We start from the raw sequence: 26,865 nt of genomic DNA on the forward strand, positions 1-26,865 counted from the left end.
CATACTCTATATATACGCAAAATGCAGTCCTTTGAAGTTTACATACTAATATACATATATGCATTTGCTTGCACATAGGATAGTAGACATACATATAATCGTTATGCTATATAAATATATATTCCTGCATCTATCAAACTTCATTTCCCTTTTATACGACTTTTCTTTTTAACTCGTAAGAATACTTTCCTCTGACTATTTCATACACAAAGCGACATCTACTTACAAATCTATGGATTTCTCACCATGAAAATCGTTTCTGGATTCGCGCGATTTCCTTATCTTTTATATTTATAAATAAATTCTTTGCAAAAAGGGAAAAATATTTATATAGAAGATATCGTAAATTTTCGATAAAATTGATAAAATCTACATTCGAAAAATAAATCATAGCAAAACAAAAACTATAAAAAAAATTACAACAAATATATATATATTGTTATAACTTTTTTGTATTAAAAATGATGGACAGTGAATCTGATGTATTATAAACTCATGTATTATAATCATTAGTATAGCTATAGTAAACATTTACAGGATATTAAATTCTTGGTAAGAAAGCATATTTGATTAGTTATTTATATGTATATTGGAAAGTAACATTTATGCCTTTTTCTTTACTGTGTAATATAAATATTTTAATATAACAATGAATCATAGAACTTTAATCATTCTCTTCTTTGTTATTTTTATTCAAATATTTTTTTATTTATCAAGTATTTTTTTATTTATTTTTCTATCTGAATTTATTTTTTATAACATTTAAGAATTAATGATCAATATACTATATACATATTATATGTTAAAATAGCAATCATAAATTAGTTTTGTCTAAAAATTTTCCATATTATTATGTATTACAATATTAATATAATCTTTATATTTTTTCATATTTTTGCGTTATTCTGTTAATCATGTATACCATTATGAATAGAACTTTTCATTTCAAATTTCGCGCAAATTTTTTAAAAAGATGTACATAATCATATATAATGTAACAATAATACATATTTTATATATCTTTATAATCTTAAAATAAGAAATTCATTATTACCTGTGTAATCTTCGTACCTGAGAGGAAAGGTGTAAAATTAAAGAAGAGAATGGAGTTAAGAATAGCGTTCGTTTTTATTCCTTAGGTCAGGAACGCGCATAAACATTAATACAATTGTACGAACATATGGAACTTATATTAATTGCTGCGCTCAATAGAACATCATAAAATTTAAAACGTTTGAAATTCATGGAACATTTTAAATTATTAAAAAAAAAAAGAAACAAACGAGCTACTCGTCGAATATCAGTCATCGCAATCCATTATATATTAAAATAAGAATGTACGCACAATAAAAATGCCTTGACCGACATTTTTTTCCTCGAACAACAAAATTACAAAACAATTAAGAATACTTGAATAATTTGGTATCATGGTTAACTTTTATGCGCGAACGCATATATCTAAAATTATTAGTAATCTCTGTGTGAAATATCCGTCGCGTTTAAATGCAGAGAAATGATGTGCTTGTGAACTTGTAACGATTAAAACGACATGACACGATTTTTGATTAATCTTCACGATTTCTTACGACATTATGGCACTAATCGTAACTCGCTGAGCGCAGGCTTCGCTCGATAAAAAAAAATAATAAGCGCGCTTCCGCCCGAACGAGCCACGTTCTTTCTCTCCGTCGCGTTTTTTTTTTTTTTTATCTACAAATTTTCAGTACTGATTCGAATGCAATTATCTATACTAAGGGTGCGAAATAGTATTTGATTCCGAAATCGGTAATCGTGAAATCGATCCAAACAATCGCTATATCGAAACAACTGATTTCGAAATCAGTACGTGTGAATTCGATTCAATCGTTCCACTAAAACTATGATTTCGAAATCGGCACATAAAGTCGAGTCAATATATGCATTAAACATGTGTGCACTGAATGTACACTCTGAGTTCAATATTGATCTTTCCGACATTATGAGCCGAGTAATGACTTTGATTCCGAAATGAGTTACATAGAACGATATATACGGTTCGACAAAAATTAACTTTTTTTTTTCTAAACCCAGGATAGAGAGTAATTAAATTCCATGGTTTTTTTATATTGAAAACAATTTCAGCTTATAAAATATTCTGTTGCATTACAATTTTAAATAATTTCAGAATAGAATTCTAAATAAAGACTATTTTAATGTACTTTATATATATATGTGTTACAACTCCCCAATATTATTACCTTTATCGGATAAAGTTTTATTCTATTTGAAACTAAATATATTGCATCAGAATGTTTGGCTTTTAAAAAGAGCTTGTGTGAATCTTAAAATTAATAAGGTTTTATTAATTAAATATTTTAAAGATCATGTTCATAATCTTAAATATTTTTTAAGATTATAAGATTTTTTGAATTAAACATATTGCGTCTATTACAAGAAAGTTACAATTTATCATTAAAAAGATCACAGATTTATCAAATATTTTTAAATGTTTTACATCTTTTAATGTTTTACATTTAGTCAAATGTAAGAATTCTTTATATTAATGAATATAAATCAAAACGAACAAAATCATGAAATTAAAAATTTATAATTTTGCAATAATAGATGATCCAAATGAGGATCGTAGAATATCTTTTTTCGATATAATACATAAAGAGCTAGTTAATCACGAGAATTTTATTAATCTTAATCCTCAGAAAATTTTTTTAGAAAAAATCTAACAATATTCACATTCAATTTTAAGCGGAAAATACATTTTTTTATATATAATAAATGTTAAAGTTAAAAAATTGTTTTTTACCATTTAAACCTCGAATTTCTCAAAACTGTGATGTGACTTTTGAGGTAATCGTATATTAAACATCAAAAAAATTGTAAAAAATGGTTGTTCTTTCTTGTTGAATTGTATTACATGACTTTTCCTATCGAAATCGAAATTTATTATATAACGATTACTTGAATCGATTTTATGTATCGAAGCAAATACTATGTCGCGTAGCCTTATCATCTACCACGATCGACATATTCAACATTAGGTATATGCGGTGACGTTTTTCTTTCTTCTTTACATACAGGGGAGTATCATAATGTTCTTGTACATACTATTATTTACAAATCATTGTGCTATTTAGATTGACAACGGGCAATTATCGAGAGAATAAGTGTAGTGACATCTCATATATTTATTACTGAATTTAGGGCGGGCAAAAATATCGATCGAGGTCGCTTAAAAATAGACGTCGTACGTAATTAATACACGCACACATCGAAGGACTCTAACATTACGGTATGTTCAAAGACATTTAATTATCACATATCTCGCTACGAATATATATCTCGACATCGAGCGTTATTCTCTCGCGCCCCCTTTTCACTTACCTACGTATCTAAATTTCAATACTTATTCGGTACTATATGCTGGCCGTTCGAAAATCAAGAGTTCGTCGTTGTCGCCGTATATATATTTATTATTTATATACGTCGTACAGCAGCACCAATCGTTACAAGCAGCACCAATCGTTAATGAACTTAATAATTGCGATCAAACACATCCTTAAAATTCTCCATTATATAAATTAACGTCAATGGAACTTATAAAAGAAATTTTAATTTACATAACAGATAAATAATAAATTATTATCCATCTCTAATACTATAATATCATATGTAAATACTTCTTCGACTGCGAATCGTTATATATGAAGCGATTAAATTGATTTAAGTAACTTTTATTAAAGTATCGATTGGTGTGAAAATTAATGATCGACCTAAAATAATATCAAATTTATAATATCAAATATTACTTCGACATGGTGAAGAAGAAATCAAGATTATTCGAGACATTGCTCAAGCTATATGAATATCTTCTCAGTGTTAAATAGTACTATCGTTCAACTAATTATTTAATTAAAGTTATTCATCTAAATATCTAGTTGCTGCTTGTGCGCACTGTGAATAATTTATAATGTAGGAACCGTTCGAGTGCGATGATTAAATCTGCCTCGTGGCGACTTAATTGTGATTTTTACATGTATATTTCGTGCGTTTTTTTTTTCTCGTATATATTTTTTTCGCTCCGTTTTGTCTTTTCTACCTCTGTCTTTTCTTTCTTCGGATCAAAGTCCGTTTAAGTTTGAGCTATGTTTGAGCTAGACTAGTGTTCAAAGCGGAAGTCGTTGTTTTTCGAATTGACACTAGCCACGGAGTGAATATGATTACATCATGTGACAATAACGCCTCGCACAGGCTAATTAATTAAATTCATTAATGCAATTTAAAGAAAAATATAGTATAGGAATTATATTCGAACAGGTACTCTCTCTCGCTCTGCGTATAATATAATACTATTATCATAAATTATTCGAAAATACTCCTCAAGTGAGCTTTTTCCTGACTAGATTCTCCGTGAACTTCGAAAAACCTTCGATGACTTGATAAATAATAAAATTCGTGTGCACTCGAGAATTTGTGGGAAAAACTCTTAAATATCTTACGAATTTATTATGAGCAATGTTATGTCGATAAATGCTACGCCGTTCAGAAGCAAATGCATCTTGGTTTCGCGAAATAAATAACGTACATTCTTTCGGTAAAAGTATAAATGCAATAAATTAATTGTACGCTAATTAACGTTCTCTAGTCGCATTCAAAAATTGTAATTCGATCTTCACGAATTCCTCCGCTACATTTCTCATTGTTGTATACGTACACACAGATGTGAGCATATATGCAGGAAATATATGATTATTGTCGGAAAAGTAAGGTTTCGCTAGAATTTTTTTTTTTTTTGCACATGATGCAGTCTGAATGCACATGAATTTTTTTCTGCCATCTACAACATACAACGATAAAATTCTCTTGCAACATTTTTGCAAGAGGGAACAATAATAATATTAAATACTGAACAGTAATTGTCGCTCTCGACAAAAAGCGATTACGAGCTTTTCCTCCTCTACGCGCGATAAAAGTTCGTGAATTACTTTTTAAAACCATTTTCTTTTGCTTTAGAAAACCATCAAAATGGTTTGCATACGAATGTAATCGCCGCTTTTTTTTTTAAATCACATGAATCACACGCAGTTGCTTATTTTCTCTCAATTATTGAATTGCAATTTTTCATACATGTTTTAGATCCGTCGATTATTCTCCCAACTATAGTTTTTATGATAAATTTACAAATTAATTTTTATTTAAATAAAAATTTTGTAGAAGATTCGCAAGTGGTTAAATTTTCCAACGTCTCAAATATTCATATAATTAAATCTGAACTAAAAATTTCATCAAAATCCCATCAAAATTAAATACGTGAGGCTGAATTTGTTGAAATTCTTCAATTTTCGATACCGAAGTTATCGGTTATTTGGTCCTCTAAAATATATAGTATAGTTGGGAGGTTATTTGGAATGATTCTATATAATTCCGTATACATATACTAATTCGTATATTCTCATCGTATATTTAATAGCAAATGTGATTCTAATTTTTATCTCACAATCAAATCGGGCGTATCTTTTAGTGTATTGAAAGAAACAAAATTTTTGAACAAATTGTTCAATATTAAATGTGCGGCGAGAATCGAGTCCTTCTGGAGAACAAATCGCGCTTTATTCTTACAATATGTGTCACACAATTTTCCTCCATACTCAACGAGCTTCTCAAATGTTTACAAGCATCCCGAATTCTTGTACCCGTACAATTATCTTGATATCAAGCGACTTCAGCAGCCTGTCACGAAATTATCTCTCGTAATTTTCAACTTATTGTTCGAAAGAAAAAAACCGTATAGAAACATTTTTTTGGAAGATTCGACAATTAGGCACATAAACTGCCCTCTTTGAGGAAAAAAAAAAAATACATCCATAACGCGATGCTCATTTACAAAAAGAATTTCTCTTCCCTATCTTCGCATGTCTCGATGAACAAAAAGAAAACCGAAAACTCACTTTGCGTTTCGCGTCGCCGAGTCGTCTCACTTCTCAAACGCCCCGAAAAGCAGCCGAGTGGAAAAAGATTGCGCAACATATCTCCCCGACGAAGAAGGATCTTATTAATATCTTCTTCGCCGAGATCTCGTCTTAGAACACTCTTGCAGCTCCGTCCAACAATTTCGCTCTCGGAGAGACTCTCGACCCTCTCGGCGTCATTCTATACTTTTGGAAGAATCGGAAAAATCGTTTGTAGAATATTGAGCAACGTGTCCGGGCGGACACACGCGCGGACAACTCCTTCGTAGCCGCCGGAAGAGCCTCTTAATCTTTATCCCCGGGGCGACCCTCCTCCTCAGGGTCCTCAGGTGTTCCGCTGACTCTGCGAACGCGTGAGGTCTTGCTCGCGCCACGAGCTGCTCGTGCAGACACCCTCGCCTCGCCACCACTCGTTCACGTCCTTGTAATACTTGGGCAGACGATCGTCGTGCAGCATCGCGCAGACCCGGCACCAGAAGTACGTGTTGATGAACTCGCCGGTGCCCTTCCAGCGGAAGTACGAGTTGTACAGCTCGTCGTCCCGGTCCAACCGATGCAGGTACTCGGCGAGCTCCTTCGGCGACTCGAACTCGTCCACGTGGATGTAGGAACGATAGGGCGCGCTTCGCGCGTAATCCGTGGGATGGGCGCCCATCACGATGGGCAGCACGTTGTGTCTGTAAAAAGAAAATTGAAATAATTTCAGCCGTGAGAGAAAAGGGTCATCTCGCTCTCTTACTTAATTAAAACCACGCGTTTCTGCCCATTATATATGCGAGTATAGGGGAGATTAGGTAACGCGACTTGGCACGCGACCGCCTTATTCGAGAAGCACGCGATGTCGCAGAAGTTGGCAAAGGTTAGTGACATCTGGGTGAAATGATGGAGCATTTGGTCGGCCGACTTGCGTTAAAGTGCTTCGCGGCTCTGTCTGTTTATCGAGAAACAGAGAGAAAGAGTAATAAACACCGCTACACATACCCGAGTCCGTTGACGAAGAACTTTTCCGTGATGTAGTCCTTGCAGTTGGAGTTCTCGAACGCGAGATAGAATTTATAGTCCTCGTCGAGCATGTCGAAGCAGGTTTGCGACTGCGACCGCGGACAGCGTAGACTGCCGCACGCTCCGTAAATGTCTACCTGGATGTATTTCGAGAGTTCCCTGGCATAATGCATGCGCTGATTTCGGGGATGGCAGTTGGAAACGAACCAGGCGACCTGATTAAACAGCGATGCAGAAAAGAACGAGTATATCACATGCAATAGTGTTTACCTCGCGAGAGCGAGAATAACGCGTATATATGGTACAAGCCGAGAAAGTAGAGAAAATAGTAGAAGAATCTATAGACAAGTTCTCAAAAATTTGGTATACCTCTTTCGTTTCTTTTACTTCTCAAAAAATTTTAATTTAATATCTATTTAAAACTAAAACAATTTATGTTTAATTATATATATTTATATTTAAATATTATTTATATTTATATCTATATTTAATTGATACAGTGTCAATTTTGGAGAACAAATCTTCGAATCTAAATTTTCGTCCATTTGGAAAAAAGAATATTTTCCCAAAAAGGAAACAAATTAAAACGATATTATTAAAACTGATATAATTTGTGATAGAAAGATAGTTTCCAATATCAGTATAAATTTTTAGTTTGAACTTGCAGCTAAGCATTAGAGACCAAAACTAAAATAATATATATTGACGAATAATATATATTTTGGTACCTTTTTTCTGTTTAGTTAATTTGGTCTCGGTTTAGTTCATAAATAAATAAAATTGAATTTTCAGCTGAGAACTAGAGACCAAAAGTAAAATAATATAAGCTCTAATAACGTTAAAATATAAAAATAAAAACCGGCTATTGAGAGCGGGCAAAGGCAAAACATTCGTCTTTTAAATACAAGAAAACTTTATTAATTCAAAACCGTTTCGATCCCTCTTCGGGTCATCCTCAATGTCTACATGAAAGAAATAAAGTATACAGCGATAAATATGTATAAACAAAGCGCAGAAATGACATAAGAAGCAGATACATACAATAATAGGCAAGTGCGACCGAAGTTAAATTTACTCCTGTGTTTATTTCAGCCTCAATTTTTAACACTTGTTTCTTTGATAGTGATGTGTGGTGCTGCAATTAAATTTACTCCTTTGTCTACTTCAGCCTCAATTTTTAACACTTGTTTGGTGAGCACCACACATCACTATAAAAGAAACAAATGTTAAAAATTGAGGCTGAGGTAGACAAAGGAATAAACTAAATTTCGGTCGCACTTGCCTATTATTGTATGTATTTGTTTCTTATATCATTTCTGTGCTTAGAGAGAGAGAGAGAGAGAGAGTTTATAATGCATATTTATCGCTATATGCTATTTCTTTCATGTAGTCACTGAGGATGACCCGAAGAGAGATCGAAACGGTTTTTTAATTAATAAAGTTTTCTTGTATTTAAGACGAATGTTTATTGTTCGCGTCCGCTCTCAATAGCTGCTTTTTATTTTTATTTTTTAAAATAATATAATAACATATAAAATGATATATATTGAAGACTAATATATATTTTAGTACTTTTCTTTTTAGCAAATTAATCTCGCTTTCGTTCATAAATAATTGAAATAAAATTGAATACATGAAAATTACGCGCGTTTTGAGATTTCTATTTCTAAAATAATTTAGTTATTTTATTTAAATGTAAAAATATAAGCGGCAATATTCTCGTCGTTTGTTAACACGCTTATTCTGTGAAAATATATATGCGATGTCACTGAGAAATCATTCTGATTCGCAGACAATTAAATTGCATTTATAGATATCCTTTCAATTAATTACCTTTTTTGTTTTGTTTGCCGCATAATTAAACGTTTGTGGAATCTGTGTGATACTGGAATCATAATATTGCCACCTCTCATAAGGTGCCACTACATCGCTGTCACGCCGATACGTGGCGGTCCAATTGATAAGGGCATTCTTGACGCTTTGCGTGTGATAAGGACATTCTAAAAAATACAGCATCCACACCTGCCAAAAATCGCATAATTTTTATTTTTATTTAATTTTTATTTAGGAAAAAAATGAATCTTTTGATATGTGATATGTGTGAAAGCGACTTACGGTGGATCGATCATATTAGAGCGAAAGTGACATTTCTCCGAGTAAATCGATATTTCATGACGGATACCTGACTATTGGATCTTCGTCCCACGTGCGTGATGTAATCCTTAAATAGAATGAGATCGGCGCTGTCCGGATTATCGCGGACGATTGTGCAGGTATTCACTGGGCAGCGTTGCTGGAAGAAAATGTCAGGACCGACTTTGGCTTCGGCCATTCCGTGAGGAATCATTATCTTCTTCAGCGGATGCTCGCTGCCTGTTCGGTTGTAATCGGGTGGCACAAACATTAACTGCAAAAATATTAAAAGAAATTAATATACATATATCGAGAACTTTTAGGTTTAAGTTTTAAAAAAAGAATCTTCTGCGAAATACTTATCAAAAATAAATCTTTTTACATATAGAAGGAAAATAAAATATTTAAATATCTTTGTTAAATTCGATGATATCAAAAAATTATGTGCATCAAAATTTAAATGAGGGATTTCAATATCATAATATAATTAAACTCTTGATGTCAGTTATAATATGCAAGAAGTGAAAATATATATAATTGTAATTGCATCTAAAAAAATATAAAAATGTTCATATTGTTAGTATTTTAGAGAATCGTTTAAATTTTGTTTCATACGTCTTTTGGAATCTTTAAATTTAATAGAGATATTCAGAAGTGTTTTTGTTTCTCATAATTATCAATCTATATAACTTTAAATGGTTCAACGAAATTAATTCTAATATTTACATTTTTAATTCTTAATTAAAATAATTACCTGATTCGTCACACGATCATCGTAAGCATTTTCCTCTGGCCATAATTGAGCTAATCTTCGGCCAGTATTGCGAGCTTTCCTTGCTGGAAAAGGTCTTCTGGTCCCTCCTTTCATGTACCAAGGTCTTCGCGTTGGATCCAAGTCTATTGAGTTTTCGCCCAAACTGATGGTTCCATTTATATTCAATGCCTTTGAATGAAAAAGGAATATATACACATATATATTTAAAGATCGCAAGATTATATTTTCCAATCTTTATATCTTATATAAAAATTGGAAAATATAATCTTCATAGTGCATTGTCATTCTCTGCTACTAAAGAAATTACTACCGAATGACATACTATCATCTTTTACTCGTAAGCTGGAAAATTTTAGCAACAATATTGCATTCAAAATTTTATAGTAAAAAAATATGATATTAATGATGTAATTGCGAATTAGTGACCTGATTTATACATTATATTTTTTTTGTTATATCTACAATATAATACTTAAATAATCGCATAACAACTAATTTAGAGAATTTTTTACACTATATTTTCGTCAAATTTAATTCATTTGGATAAGTTTTAAATATACATTTCTAATGTTACTTTCATCAGCAAACATGAAAATTCATGCGATTAATTAAGTGATAAGTGATAACTGTCTCTAAATATGAAATATAATGTGCGTGCGTGACAAAAGCATCTTTCACTTTGATATATTTTTATATACCTATATTTTTACAAGATATTATGTAAGTGACAAAAAGTGTCGAGGCATCTTTTTTGCACTCGATATATGTGGATGATTAAAAAGTAGATTAATATACTGCAGGCAGCTAAACTATTAAGCTATACTAATGCATATACTACAATGAGTTTTTATTTGAGCTTTCTATTGTCATTATTTCATGAGTAATGATTAATTAGTCATACAATTTTTTGATACATTATTTAAATATTGATACTGCAGAACGAAATAAGTTTTAAACAAAGTATTGGGACGTTCCAAGTAATTTTTGTCGGATCCTGTACAAAATAATAATTGCATTTAAAATATGCAAATTTTTGTACACTTGGTGTACGATAAATTATGATAAACAATGATATTAGCGCTATAAATAGCCAGACGAAAAAGAGGAAGTCACTAAGTTTGTAAAGAAAACGTACGCACTATGTTTCATAAGACGCAGGAACAAGCGAGACGACACACGGAAAAAGTGACATTATGTATTAAAGATATAATATTATTATATTTAAGTATTTTTTTTTATTTCTTGTGGGAATTTGGATTGAAACATGTTTGCAAAAGTACGATAAATTTATCGATAATATCGTCGTATTTTTTTTTTTTTTTTTTTTTTTTGAATGTTTTTCCGTGTACTTGTCATTTTAGGATTGATTAACGCGCTACAACTTAATGACTATACCTCGGACGGAAGTCTTTTCTTCACTCGCTCCCGAGTGCGTAATACTCGCATCGTCGGCTTCTTCGATTTCAAAGGCCAATCGGGTTTCATCTGCGAGCGAAATTCCTTTTTATTTCTTTGTCTAGGATTTAATTTGTATGCGCGAAACCATTTGTGTTGCATTTCCTTTTTTCGCCTATTTTATCGCGCGCGCGCGCGATATCTAACCTTGTGAGATTATTGCTATAATTAGCAATAATCTCACAAGGTTACAGAATTAATCTTGAAAAAAATTTCTTTATTTTTAGAGTATAACATCACAATATTATCGCGCGATAAGTGAGAAATATATATTTTATATATAATATATTTTTATGCAATTTTCTAATTAATACCGAACAATTCTTTAGATAATATTTAACAACTTACTTATGGCTTATCCTCTCTCTTCCGGAGTAATATCGATCTGTTGATGCACTAAGACCTATTTCTACCAACGTCGGTTAACTTTAACCTACGATTAAATTATATCTTTGTCTTTTTTCAGATACGTTCTTAAAAAGAGACAAAGATATAGTTTAACCGGAGGTTAAAGTTAACCGATGTTGGTAGAAACGGGCCTTATAATCGCCGCTGCAGATAAACGAGTAAACGAGCAAACTACTACGTAGAACGCAGAATAATATATGTATATATCCCTCTCGCGGCGGAAAGATACGGTCAGATAATATATAATGATTCCTTTCTCGCATATCACAGATCGCCGCGTGCTTAATTAATTAATAATAACTTCGAACGTACCTTCAGCCCGTCGCCGGCAGCTCGAACGGACTGCGGCTGACCAGGGGGATGCGGTCGTATGCTGTGCCATATCTCGTCCTGCAGTAAATTCAGTAGGACAAGCAGCGTACCCGTCAGACATAGCACGTAGAAAAAGTATCTCTTTAGGGAGAAACGCGGCAGACCCATGCCGCCCGGTTTCCCTAGCTCGACGAGACCTTTATCTAGCCATGCGCCAGTTTGCCTCACGACATTCGGCAACGCTATAACAACAATGAATAATGGATGAGAAACTGATTAGTACAGACATGATGGATGTCGAAGCAAGCATAAGTTGATAATGTGTAATACTCTGCACAGACATAAAAAATTAGAATTTCTCTCTTGAATTATAATATATTTATTAAATAATATAAATTTAATATATATATATTTAATTTTTTTATGTACAAAGAAAAGAATCGTACAAAAAATCGATTAATGCATTAAAATATATGGACATTAAATATGTTTATTTAAATTAAAAATATAACATACGTATAAATATATATAATAGTAGTATAAGAACATAGAATATCATTTTTTTATTTTATAATTTTTTCGAATATTATTTTCAGAATAATTAAGACCTGTTCCAGTTTCGTGAGAATTTATTCATCCCCTGTATATTTCTTGTAGTATAGATTCTGAATTATGCCATTATCTCCATCACTTACTTTCTTGCAATATGGCATAATTTAAAAGAGGAAATTCCATTGAAGAGATATATGTTGCGAAAAGTTAAATATAAATATTTTATATCTCGCACACACACACAATATGATATGAATTATATAGAATTTTATCTGAATTTAATTATTTTAAAAGAGTGTTAGCGATTATATATAAAACTTTAAAGAAATTTGTTAAATTTAGAAAATTGTGTTTCATTGATAAACGTAGCAAACAAATAGATAAATTAAAAATTACTAAATAATTGATTTTTTCGACAGATCGTATATAACAATTTATTTATATATCTTCATACACTTACATAACAATGCACATCGAAAGTTATTTGCATGAATGATACGTTATCTAAATAAGAGCACTGGCAGAAAATTCGATAAGATTATCTAACCTTAATTTCCGGAATTCTCCGGACATTTCGTAATTATGCGATATAATAATTATCACTTTTAAAACCCCTTATACTGAAATAATGCATTATTATATTATTCTCTGATAATTCATAACTCTATTGTCCTCAGACGAGCTTTTAAGCATTTAGGTCGGATGTACATTAGAATAAGAAATGAAACAGTAGAACTTGGTAAATTATAACGTCAGAGTTCTTGTTTAATGCTAAAATCATCAGCGGATATATTTCGAGTTATAAAAAATATAAAAAGTGATTTCATTACGTTTAATTGGATGGCATTTCGTGAAATGAAAAGATTTCGCGATGAGAGACACACGATCCGTGAATTGCGCACGCGAAGCGGAAACGTCCTTGCGATCTATCGACATAACTCCCTCTCGTCAGATTCATTCGTTACATCGGAAGAATTCTGCTGGAAGCTCGATATCATTAAATTAATTACACCGCAAGATATCGTTCATCACCTAACTCCTAACTGCATCGTTGCACGTCGTATAATTGATGTGACACGCAAGCATTGATTTATATTCGAGTCAATAATACCTACATTTGAACAAAATATATAACATATTTGCATTCGAATAATCTGACATCTGCATTATATATATACTTTTATGTGAGGAAATTGATCAAAATTACATGCGTCAATGCCTACTAATGCGCAATCATTAGATATTATCATAGAATTTTACAGATTATTACATATAATTTTCCCTAAGCTCAATTTTACGTCAGAGTTTTAGCAGGTATTTTTTCTACCTATAAATATTTATTTTAATGAAATATGATTTTGCCTGATGCCTACACTGCGAGAGAATTTTCTCCTAGAATTTATCCGTGAAAATCATGGTAATCGTGGAATAATATGGTATGGAAAGACTTATATGAGAATTTCTCTGATTAATATTTATCACAATAATAGTAATATCTATTACAATAAAATATAAAATATGTTTGATTAATTTTACTAAAATTGTCTTACGATTACCATAATTTTTAGGGTAAATTCTAAGAGAAAATTCTCTCTGTACTATTGTCCAAATATTATTCTTCGGATGATATACATATATTTATTAGAAATTATTTGTGATATTTATGAATGAACGTCCACAGAGCTGTGTTTGCAAATTTTCTCCTGAGAAAATTATTATATATCTTTTGAAAATGTCATACCTCTTTTTTCATACAACACACTTCACACCCTTCTGAGCCACGTGTACGTTACGATTGACATTACAATCTTTTATTAGCATTTCTCATATATAACTCTATATTTTATATTTTATACAATTATCTCTCTTTTCTCTCCTCTTTTTATTGATTTTCTCTGGTTCATTTAGTTAACATAAAATGATACATAAAATGTAGCTCAACGATTCGATTCGCACTTAGCAACATCGTTTAGTTCTTGTATGTACACGATTACTCTTCTACATCCATCTAAATTTACGAGAGCAACGTTCGCGGTTACCCGAATGTTAAAGGTTACAGCATCCGATATGTACCTCCTGTCTGAGTGTATTCGCACAAACACAAAATACGAGTGTATATATATTCGGAAAACAGTTTACACTTACACATTCGCGTAAGTTCGCGCGCGACAGCCACGCGAAATGTTTCGGAAAATAAAGGACATCCTAGGAGATGTTCTTCGCGAACTGTCTCGCGCCCACACCCATTCGCTCGATAGTGAACGAATCATCCTGCCGGCTGCTCGTGAAAAGGTGAACGATGGATTCCCGCGTTGCGACACGCTTTCATGGCTCTACCTTTGAACCGCGATAAAGTTCACGTTCACCAGAACACCGAGCGTTACACGTGTATACCTAGCATGAGTGAAAAGTTTTAGTTTACCTGCTCTGTGGTATATGGCCATATATATATACGTGTATATATAGCCTTTCATATTTTACATACGTCAGTTTCCCTAAAATTTTATCAGTACTTTTTCTTTGTGACACAACTCACATACACATCTTTCTTTTTTTCCACAAAATAAAGAACCTTATTTTTCAATTTGCTAGACTTTTACGATCCCTTAAGGAATTTTAAGACAATTTAACGAAGAAATAACTTTCGTGTTTATAAACAAGAAATATCATACGAATAAATCGACATTTGATATGATTCTCGCAACGAACATCATTAAAATTAATTAAACTAATTCAACATTAATTAAAATAACATTAATAAAAGTATATCTACGCGAGATGAATGATTGGTTGGATGTTTTCGTAATTCTCAAGAGGATTCGACTCTATCGAATCGAAAGCATAAATATGTCATGTAAACTTTTACGTTCTTCTCTCTCTCCTTCCATTGGGAACTGTATTTTATCACATTAAACTCGCTCTCTTCCACATGAAAATTGCATCCGCAATTTAATCTTCAAATATTAACATCGCACTTTAACCCGTAAAAATTGATCGACATTGCACCATATTTTCACAAATTTGTTTACGCGCAGAAGCGACCGTGTATTTCGGGAATTACCTGAAGAGTTTCGTTTGCAAAGTTTTTCAAACACGGCGACACTTTCTCTTGCAAAATCTTTTCTTTTTCAGTTAGCGCGATCGTTCGACTTTCCACGTCAAACTTCGTGTTATAAATCCATTCAAAGTAAAGTGCCCATCTGCTTCACACGAAGGTTTCACGTGTCCAGATATCCGGATGTTCTGGTCACGTTCTTTTCGCACGCTGGTGTTAAATTCTGCGCTAATGTTGTCGTAAACTTGTGCACAGGCGAACGGGTCGACTATTACTGCGTCTATTGGCTGTCGAGCTCTTATTATCTCTCTATCTTATCATCTGCCTCTTTATAACAGGTAATATACATATTCCGTATAAGAAAAGCATTCAGAAAAATATCGATTATATCTTTAATATTATATTATGCACACACAGTCACTCCTTCTCCAGATTAAATCGAAACCTTTCGAGATCGAGCTGTGTAAATCTGAAGTCTAACGAACCACTTAAATAACGGTATGAATTTCATCTTGACTACCTTGATATCGCGTTGCCAGCTAGTATTATTTTGCTCTTTTTTTATGATGTCCATTATCGATAAATCTTATGCGAGCACGTATAATAATTTTCAAACGTCGCACATTTGTTAGTTCGATGAATCGAGAAATTTTTCCACTAATTTTTTCCATTAATTTTCTATGAAATTTCGACGTTCTTATCGCGATGGTTGTAATACTGTAATTTCACATGGCGATCGATAGAATCGTAGATCACGAATGCGTCGATCAGACGCATCACGCACGAAGAATTCAAGCACTCTGTCGACGAATTAAAATATATGTACATATAGCGTTATCATATACACGCATACTTCGATGATTAGAGCGATGGTGCGTTCTTTACCGAGCTAATCTCTGCGATTGCGTCGAAAACCTCGGTGAGGCAACAATGTCTGCTAATTGAATGACGCAATACATTGTCAATTCTCGATTTTTCTAATGTCATACAGTAATTGCGATAAAATTTTTTTACATTTGCATAGTTGCATTTCGCTCGTTGTAACTGCAGACATTTTACTTTGTAATTTTCTCTGTCTACTTCCGGGGCAAGAAGGGGGTTATTAGATATTAATGCGACTCTAAAGTGTCGGTTCGTATCGGATCGAGATTGAAACGATAAACGCTATTTCATTCTCCGTCTCTATATTTAGCGTCCGAGTTATTTCTGTGCGGGAAAACTCATAATTTTTGATTGGCGCATGTAAAATAAATCGATCCAAATCGAATATACATGGCAAATTTATCCTGCAATCCGAAATAAATTCTCGGATTAACTTAAATATTCTGCTTAACGTGCCTGGCAATGTTGATCTCGAAAAATCAACATATTGTTAAAGCGATGTCATTGATAATAATCCTAATCAGTATTCGACGATAATTATATATCTATACTATTATTTCAATGCACTAAATGTAGTCATTATGCGAATTAAATCTTTTATTAAACTTTTTTTATATAAATATATATACAATAATAATATGTATATATATATATACTATTTCATTCTGTAATAATAGCGATAATAAAATAATTCTAATAATAAAAATTTCGTAAAAAATAAAATTACGTCATAACACTGTGCCCGATATAAAGCTTTGGCGTATTTTTGACGGTGACGATGAAAGTATTCGACTTTAAGATCTAATGAAACGTGAGCGCTTTAGCTTCTCATTAATTCAGCTTGGATCGGTCCGATGTAACGGAGATCGAGAGCGATCGAGCATTATTTCATGAAGATCTTCTGTACACCCACGCGATTCTTTTGTCTCTGCGAGAAAAGTCTCTGCGAAAAAATTTAATCAGTCTACAATTTTCACCCTATCGGATAAATTACGTGACAATTTCGATTTATTAAAATTGTACTAATGAACAAACGAAGTTTTAATTAACGTAATAAAAGTATAATTTCAATCTTCTTCCTCTTTCGTTATCGAAAAATTGTCAACAATTACGTAAAATAAAATTTACTTATATAACTATAATATCATCTGCGTCATTTTTATTTAATACGAGCAGTTTGCATGCTTATTTATCAAAAATATTTAGCGCCACAGAATGATATTCATAAATAAATATATTTTGCTTATTTCGTGTGTTATTTTACTTCATTCATATTAATTGTTTATTGAGTCTTCTATCTTCCTCCTCTTATAACACTCTTTCGCAACTTGCTATTGTCTCGTGTAATGCGATTGTTATGCTTCCGCTATATATAAATGCATAAGAGATGAGCTTGTTAAGTATAATATTGTGTGCTCACCTAGGCATATTGATCATCGATCGAACGCAAAAATCGATATTGAGCATATAGATATATAAGTTTTTATCGAACATTCTTACTCGCGAATATATTTCACAAATTTTAATGACGATCTCGTACGTACATCATCGTTTCCCTTTATTTCCGATAAATTCGGAAACAACATAAACTTCCATTACACTTACACACACGCGCACATGATATCGAAGAAGAAGCATCACCAGCTGTGAGCCACCAGCAAAGGTGACTCGTTTCTAAATGCCATCGAAAGTGTTATAAATTGGTCTATGCGGGCCGATAACGATAACAGAACATAGTCACGAAATCGTTCGTCCGATTTGCGCTTGCATAAGAAATTTTACTATTTTCTAGTTTCACCAAACGCTAGCGAGTTTTGTTTCCAACGAGAAGAACTAAAACGAGCCCTGACATAACAAATTTAATCGATCCACATTTAATTCACTTGAAATCAATAGAAAGCTGATAGTATATACATATGTATATTGGATAGTATATATGTATATATGTATATTGGTCTCTATGATAAACAGAACAAGACAAGTTTATCGAACAGCAGTATGATAAAACTTGGAAATTATTTAAATGTCTTCATGAACTGGAAATGAAACAGGTTTACGCAGCATAAAAATCATCATTATCGAATATACGTCAAAAGCAGATATCGAGTCGCGCAAAACAGAGTAAAATTTAATTCTGCAAAGCTTTATCAATAGCCGTAATAATTATTTGTTAGCATGCGCGAAAAATGCCCTTAAAAATCATTTTAATAATATAGTATTTGCTGTAAATTATATTACGTTTTAAATTATATTACATTTTATTGAAATTGTGTGTGTGGCAATAGAGAGTATCTTAAGCTTAAGTTAGTTTACCTTCTGCCAAAACATGCAATAAAAAGCTAAGCCTATTTATAGCAAGTAAATTATCTTTCTAAAGCTATCGGTATATGTAACCATATTTACATTACGTGATATGGCGAAGCCAGTTCTTATCGTATACACACATACACATATAAATAAAATTTGTTAAAAGATTATGCACTCAGTTGATTTTTAACTATTTAAAATATTTAAAAAAAAAAGAAAGAATTAACAATTAAATATGTTGCTCAATATATTTTCAGGCAAAGAAATAACTGTGATTAAAACACACCTATCTATCTTTATATATGTAGATTATTATTAACGATCATAATAAAACGATCTAAAAAACTATAATACTATCTTTACATATTTACATATAATAAACTACACCTAACACAATCATTTGGACGAAGTTGTCAAGTGGTCGCGTAATAACATATAATACGTAGGGGCGTTGCATTATCTCGTAAATAACTGTCGACTGGTAAGATAAAGATTGGTCTATAAAGCCTTGCCGTAAAAAAGCAGCAGCCGGCGTGTCGCGTGAAAAAAAATATGCCTATATACTTATCTCATATACATCTATATACTTATCTCTTTTTGATCGTACTCTTGTATAATTTATAAAAACAAAAAAGAAGCGAAAATATACGGGATTGTCGTGTGCAAACCTAGACAAATATTGTTCCTTTGCCGCGCGTTCCGGTCGTTAGTTTAGCGAAAAAACGTAAAATTATGCTATCTGTAAATTGTCGTCACGCCACACGCGCGTGAATTGTCATCCGCATCCGATGAAAATTCACGCATAATAAATGTAACGGTCCGGCATCACGTAATATCGCATTGGCACATTTCTACACTGTGTCGCAAATTAAATGCCTAGATGAGTTACTCCAGACCGACGACTGCGATAGAGTTCGAATGTTCATTTGTTTTCCTTTTTCGTCTCTACTCTTAAGAATCGTCGCTCGCGACGTTAATGACTAATTGACACTAATAAATTAGAAATAATAATTCCCCCGTTGACTTTATTATTTATTATCGTTATCCCGTATAATGTATGCGGGTAATAAATCTACGGTAGTCGCAACAAGACATACATACACACGTACACATACATACGGCTGTCAACGCAGATGAGTACTGACATATAGTTATTTAAATCGTCTCGGAACCGTCTCATTACGTTTATTAACGATGACACGCGCAAGTTTACGATAAATTGCACTCTATCGTAAATATCGCGATTTAAATTCGGCAATTTAAAAATTGCCTCCCTGATTCTCGTGTCTCTGTATGTACATTAAGTTAATTTGTCATTTTTTTTTTTTTACATTGCGCATTAATTAATTTAATTGTGCATTTATCTCTACACTTGTTCTCTAATATTTTTTCTTTTGTATGATGTTTATTTTAATTAATACAAATTTTATTTCACATATCAAATAACTCGAAACTGTTTCAAACAATTCGACCCCAATCATCCAGGTCGTTGTCATATCGTATATATAATTGTCGCGATCGCGAGATAACCCAGATCAGTCACCGTGTAGAGAATTCAATTGCTATATCATTCCCGGATGACCGCTACAAAGAGATTCGGCGCTTAGATAAAGGGGGCCGAGGTATTTTTTTATCCTTTTTTTTTTTTTTTTTTTACACGATGACTCGACCTGATTAATCGGCCGCGGATTTAATTCTAACTCTTTCGAAATTTTTCCATTGTTAAAGCTGCAGATATATATATTCTCTCGCTTTTTTTTGTTGAAAATTGACACTGTTTTTCGCAGACATAAAGCGATGATAGATTTATATAAGATATGCATAATGAGTTATTATTTACGATACAACATAGGCATGATTCTTTATGAAAAAATAAATGAATAATATGCAGCATAATATTTTCACACAAAGCTTTATCTTCGAGAGAAAAATAACTTCAAAAATTAGAAAAAATAAATATTATTTATATCTTTTCAAACTTGAATGATTTTTATACGATCTTGCATCATATATCTTCAAATTCGTTTTTGATAGCAACTATTAAAATTATAACTGTTTAAAAAAAATACAATATAACATTTTATTGGAAAAATATAAAAGTGATTTTCTATATTTCATGCATAATATTTCTTTAAAATATTTAATTTCATATTTCTATATTCCATGCACATAATAGTTGCTTTCCATTTACATCAAAACTCAGATAAATCTCACTTCTGTCTTTCTTCAACATCCATGTTAAAGAAAAACAAAAGTGAGATTTATCTGAGCTTTGATGTAAATGGAAAGCACTTAATATCTCTTCAAAATATTTAAATTAGAATTTAAACAAAATATTGCATTTATTCATTTATATATTACAGCCGTTATCGCGCGAGAAATTCCCGAATTTAATAATGTATGACATAAGATTGTCAAAAAAATTGCTCAAGCTTAAGAAAACATGTTGTTTTTTTTTAAAACTATATATCTCGTCAAATTCTTTCTTTTTCTACTTACATAGCTCAAAGTATGATTCTTGATGATCACAAATATTTGAATGTGATGTAGAGGCTTATTTCTAGTATACAATTGACGTTCTAGAAACTATAATAGAATCTATTCCTAGGCTATCTTCTAAAGAAGCGAAAGAGAAAGAGAGAGAGAAAGATGTACTAATAAGCACGAGGAAGATAACGAAAGAAACTATGCCAAAAATTGTATTATAAGAACAGATGAGTAACCAATTTTTTAGTACATTTGTCTAAAATTTTTACAAGCCATTGAAAAAGCCATTGGCCGGCAAATCGATTTTCCTCGATAATACTCGATTACAAGTAATAATTCTTTAGACATATGACAATAATAACACATTTTTTTCCCTTAATCAAAATAATATCCGTACAATTTCACAATAATTTCATTATTTCATTATTCGCTTGGTAGAAACATATTAAAGTGTATTTGTGACGTTAAAAAATCAGAATTATATCGAAAAATATCATAATCAAAGATAAAAGCCAAAAGATATTATTCTATATATAACAGACCAGCAAATTCTAATTCTTTTATATAAACTTTAAACATTTTAAACATTTATTTAAAATAATATTTTTTGTATAATATATTAAAATAATATTTCTTTGTATTTTTTATACATATCTATAGAAACAGATTTTTGTTTTTATTTAGAAATTATGTGTAAAGAGCGAAATTAATATCGGTTAAATTATTGTATGTATAATGACTCGTAATAAGCTTCAATTAAAATACCAAGCCATTTATCGCAGACACGAACTCTTTCAAATAATTCTTAATAACCAACCCACTAAATCCGCTAATAACGATATTTTATTCGTTTGTATTGCCGAAACGAATAAAACATACATTGTTTGAATAGTGAAAGAGTCGTAAAAAATTATACTTTATTTATATAAAATTACAAAAATTATTAAGAGTAATGTGTATTGAATTAGTAAATTTGAGATAACGACAAATGCACAACAAAATAGGATAATCGATTGATATTAGTTTATACATGATGGATCTCTATAATTTTGACGAATATATTATGACGAGTTATAACACACAAGTCATCTGTAGTTTAAATCGGATTAATTAACTCGGACAATTTAAGTCCATAGAAAGCAGAAAGGAACGTGTGACATTGACATTGTTTCGCGCCGAAAAGAATTATAAGATAGTACTTTTTAGAAAATAAGACAAACATTATACGATATTTCTGATATATCTCAGGAAATCAAAAGCAACTTTTATGTTGATTTAAAGTACAAGTAACTCAGAATTTTTTTCTCCACATTAAAATTATAAGAGTCTAAATTGTAAATTAATATTCAAAATATTATTTTAAATAGATTTTTGAATACAATATATTAAATTTGCAATTAAATAAATGTATGATACTAAATGCGACATGCTAAATATATACAATTGTAAATGTATACAATTAGCCTACGCAAATTGTAAAAAAAAATGAGATGATCAACGTTATTCATTAACTTTTTATCGTACTGAAAGTTGAAAACAATAAATAGTATGCACAGCAAATTGAAAGAAACGACAATGTACGTTTTCTCCTTCGATATTTAAGTTTAAATATACATTATGCATAAATACATTTAAAAATCAAATATAAAACACCCAACGACGTGAAGTACTTTGTATCCCTTTTAATAATACATCGTTCTTCGCGTTAATTCCTATCTCGTATAGTCATGCACTTGTATCGAATGTGTGTCTAAACCGATCGATTCATTACACGAAAATCAGCACAAATTAAATTACGCGCAGATTAATTTAGAATACTTGTGGGGGAAATATTCGGAATAATTGGAAATGGGTATTATCCCAGATCGGAACTGCGGACGCGCGCTTACTGATTGCAGTACAATTTGGGAATACTCTGGTTGTCCTCAAATTTGCTCCTCAATTTCTTGGCCCCTTGAGCTCCAGCGAATTAACCTTTGACCGTCCTGTCTGATGATTTAAGTGAGTTTTGCGTGCCATTCGCGTTTGCAAATTGTTCGCCGATGCGGCGGTGTTCGTTGCCAAACGTTGATTTGACACGAACTTCATGAAAAAGAATATATAGAGCGATACTTATGTCACTCGCGTTTTTCATCATTTCAAATTTTTAATTTTAGAAACGAAAATATATTATGCAAATGTCTTCTAAATTCATTTTATCATTAGCGGAAAGGATTTGGTTAACAAGATTTTGAAAAACACTCATCGAAACAATCCAAACTTTATACATCACGCATATATTTAAAATGAATAATTCTATGAATAGCAGATTGATGAAAATTTGTGCAGCTTTGAGAAATTCAATGAAGAATTACTAAGCCCAGAGATTTCTTACGTTTCTCGAAGATATTTCAAAAGAACGTGAGCTACTGAATCTTTTATGCGAAAAAATATGGTCGCGGACAAAAATGTGTCTACATAATATTTGGTGTATATGAGAAACATCTTACATTCCCCTTTCCGAGAAACTAGCTGTTTTCGTAATAACGACGGGTTTGCTTAAAATTTGCGAATAAATTGTACCGGTACTACCGTCGCCTTTATCGAGGTATACTCGCACAAAGTGGACTATACCAGCATGAATCAACCTTCACGCCCACACACCCCCAATTCGCTCCCCTCTGAATTGTACTTCCATCGTGTAGCAACCGCACGCCAGGCCTTACCGTCTTTCCGTATATCGAATCACCACGACAAGCACAAGCCAAAGTATCAACATATGTATATGTATGTATGTTCCTGGTATAACATTCGGTCTACAGCACGCGATCGTAAGCATTGAACTTCTCGCGCAAAACGTCAATGTTTTTTTCTCGTAGTCTCTCATCGCGTTTGCGTGTCTCGATCATCCCTCGATCGGATGCGCAAAGATGCAGATTAGGTTGCCATGCAATTGCATTTGTTAACACAAAACATTTTTCCTTTCTCTCGTATCTCTTCTTCGTTCCTTGCATTTTCCCTTGCATAATATATTTATTTCGATTTTTTCTCAAACGCATAAATTTAAAGTGAAATTTTAATTCCAGGTTTGCCTTCGACTCGCTAAGGCTAAAAATGCAGAAGGATGTAAATGTAAATTTAAGAGAAACATTCATTGCTTTTCCCCAGTATCAGTATAAATATTTCTCTCTTTGTGATCGTAACTATTTTTTTTTTAACTAACATATAAAACTTTAATTCGGTTATCGATAATCTGATTCTTTTTGCTTTGCATTTTCCAATTCATACTTGATTTTCTGCTATTTCTCAATCTATTGAAAATATTGCAATAAAATATTAAAACATTTTGCGATTCTAGAAATGTGCAGCTCGATGCATTCGCGTTGAGAAAGTTCACGACGACGTTATAGTCTTCTCGACAGCACGTTGAGTTGCGAAATAAAGAAATATTGTCCAAGGGTATAAGCACAATCGAGAGAAAGAGAGAGAGAGAGACTTTACGACAACATAAAGAGAGCTGCGAAATATATAAGCGGAACTATTTCCTTAACTATGCGACGAGACCATCAGTGCGACAAACTCGTAATGCTTGAAACTTCCGCGAAATGAGCCATCCGCGTCGCAAAATTCACAAAATTGTTTTTCGAATGGGAAAACGGAGATTCTCTATGTGAGGACGTATTATAAAATTAAGATAGAAACTTAGATAAAGTGTTTTAATTAACTGAAATAATTAATTACGAAGAATCCTATATAGATAGCGGCGATCGATTATTTTTTTCTTTTTTTATATTGGAGAATATTATTTATATAAAATATTTTATACTAATTTTTGTTAAATTTTTATATAAATTTTTATTTAAATTTTAATATAAATTGAGTTAGAGATAATCTAATAATTTGTCGTATCTAAGTTTAATGAAATTGTTGCGTATATGTAATTAATTCGACTGTTATAAATTGTTACATACAAAAGAATATTTCTATCGACTTTCTCTATATATACAAATCATATTTATTTAACCATTGCTTTTATCAGCGCTGTTTTAAATTCCATCACGCTGTTTTAAATTCCATCGCGCTGAAATATTATAACGTGATGTTTGTAGTTTTCTACAAACGTTACAGTATTTGTACATATGTACGTACAAAACTTATAATACGTATTTTTTGAGAGAATATATATATTTTTTATTATATATATTTTCTACTTATAAAATTAATCGATATAAATAGCATATTTCAAACAACTTCCAAAATACTCTGAAATTAATCATATTAAATTTTATAAATATAAGATTAGTTTAAAAATAATTGGAAGATTCCTCTATTTACAGCATGATCAATCAAATTTGTTTAATTAATTTTAAATAATTACTCTTCGCAATCAATTTTTTCTCTAAAATTTTCCCGAGAAAAAGATCGATTTAAAAGAAAAATTTACTACTACACAAACACACGTATGCAAAATGTCCTAATTAAAAAAAAATCTTCATAAATAAAAAAATCTTTATTATGAATATATAATAAAAAATAAAATATGATAACGCGATTAGATATAATGCGTGCAACACGCACAGAGATGCTTATGAGAATCGTCTCATTCTTCAACACCCGAGAAGTACGAAAACCATCATCATTACAGACCCTCACCCTCGTTAAGATATACATATATACGTGGATCTTTTTTAAAAAGAAGCTCTCTGAAAAATATCAAACTCACCAAATCGCCACGTGGTTGACCGCGAAGTCCTCGCAGGAACTCGCAGCCCTACGGACAGATGCACCCGGGTGATACACTCGTCTTCGGTCACATGTCAGGGGCCCTCGGCCAAGTCGTATACAAGGGGATGCGCGGACTTGCTCATCCCCGCGATATCGGGCAGGTCGCGCGTTGTTGTAGACGGCCGGCCCAACCCGTCGCTTCTGCCGTTTCGGTGATGGTCCCCTCGTCCTCCTCCTCCTCCTCCTCCTCTTCCTTTTCCTCCTTCTCCTTCTCCACCTCCCTCTCCCTCCGCGACTGATTCGCGCATCGCTCCTTCTCCCTTTCGCGAACGCGGTCCTCCCTCTGTTCCCCTCCGGCTTTCACCAGGTCGCCATCGGGACCCTTACCCCCTATACATGACACCCCCGACACGCGAGAGGGGTAAAATCCATAAGACGCGCGTCTGCGCCCTCGTCGCGTTCGCCACTCGTGAATGTAAGCGCCCTTTAATCGAAATGCACCGAACTACCCTTTGCATAGGACTCTGATACCACAGAAGGGGTAGTAAGGGAAGATAGGTCTGCATTATCCTTAGTTGGGAATTTAAAAAATAGTAAATTGCGCACACGTGTGTTTGTATGTCTATGTGAGCGAGCTAATTACTTAAACGAATTATTACATGCATGACAGATTAATGAAAAGTCATAAATTATCTGTCAATTTCAATATTTTAACAAAATTATTCGAGTTACAATGTATATAGAGAAAGATGAAACGTTTTTATTAATTATAGAACTGTGAATTATAAAGATTATTGTATAATGAAACAAATATATATATCAGAAATAAT

At 32.2% G+C, this 26,865-nt stretch overlaps 2 protein-coding genes across 8 annotated transcripts in view; one reads left to right on the top strand and one right to left on the bottom strand.

Moving 5' to 3' along the window:
- Window positions 1-26,865, top strand: part of LOC145936944 (uncharacterized) — a 55,299-nt gene that overhangs the window by 19,213 nt on the left and 9,221 nt on the right. The window lies entirely within an intron of this gene.
- Window positions 1,110-26,284, bottom strand: Fucta (glycoprotein 3-alpha-L-fucosyltransferase A). Of its 7 annotated transcripts, XM_083039675.1 has the most exons (9): window positions 16,176-17,019; window positions 14,746-15,982; window positions 12,049-12,290; window positions 11,269-11,358; window positions 9,853-10,041; window positions 9,148-9,372; window positions 8,799-8,987; window positions 6,945-7,180; window positions 1,110-6,640 (listed from the first exon to the last, which is right to left on the bottom strand). In XM_083039675.1, the coding sequence occupies exons 2-9, from the start codon at window positions 14,747-14,749 to the stop codon at window positions 6,289-6,291; spliced, it is 1,527 nt and encodes a 508-aa protein (XP_082895801.1). In that variant the 5' UTR covers window positions 14,750-15,982; window positions 16,176-17,019; the 3' UTR covers window positions 1,110-6,288. The 7 variants fall into 7 exon arrangements, with proteins under 7 accessions (XP_082895801.1, XP_082895802.1, XP_082895800.1 ...); XM_083039676.1 differs by lacking the exons at window positions 14,746-15,982; window positions 16,176-17,019 and adding an exon at window positions 26,034-26,284; XM_083039674.1 differs by having other exon boundaries at window positions 14,746-17,019.

The sequence above is a fragment of the Prenolepis imparis genome, unplaced genomic scaffold (assembly GCF_030444845.1).
Source record: "Prenolepis imparis isolate NDT839.2.m4 unplaced genomic scaffold, iyPreImpa1.0 SCAF_6, whole genome shotgun sequence".
NCBI lineage: Eukaryota > Metazoa > Arthropoda > Insecta > Hymenoptera > Formicidae > Prenolepis > Prenolepis imparis.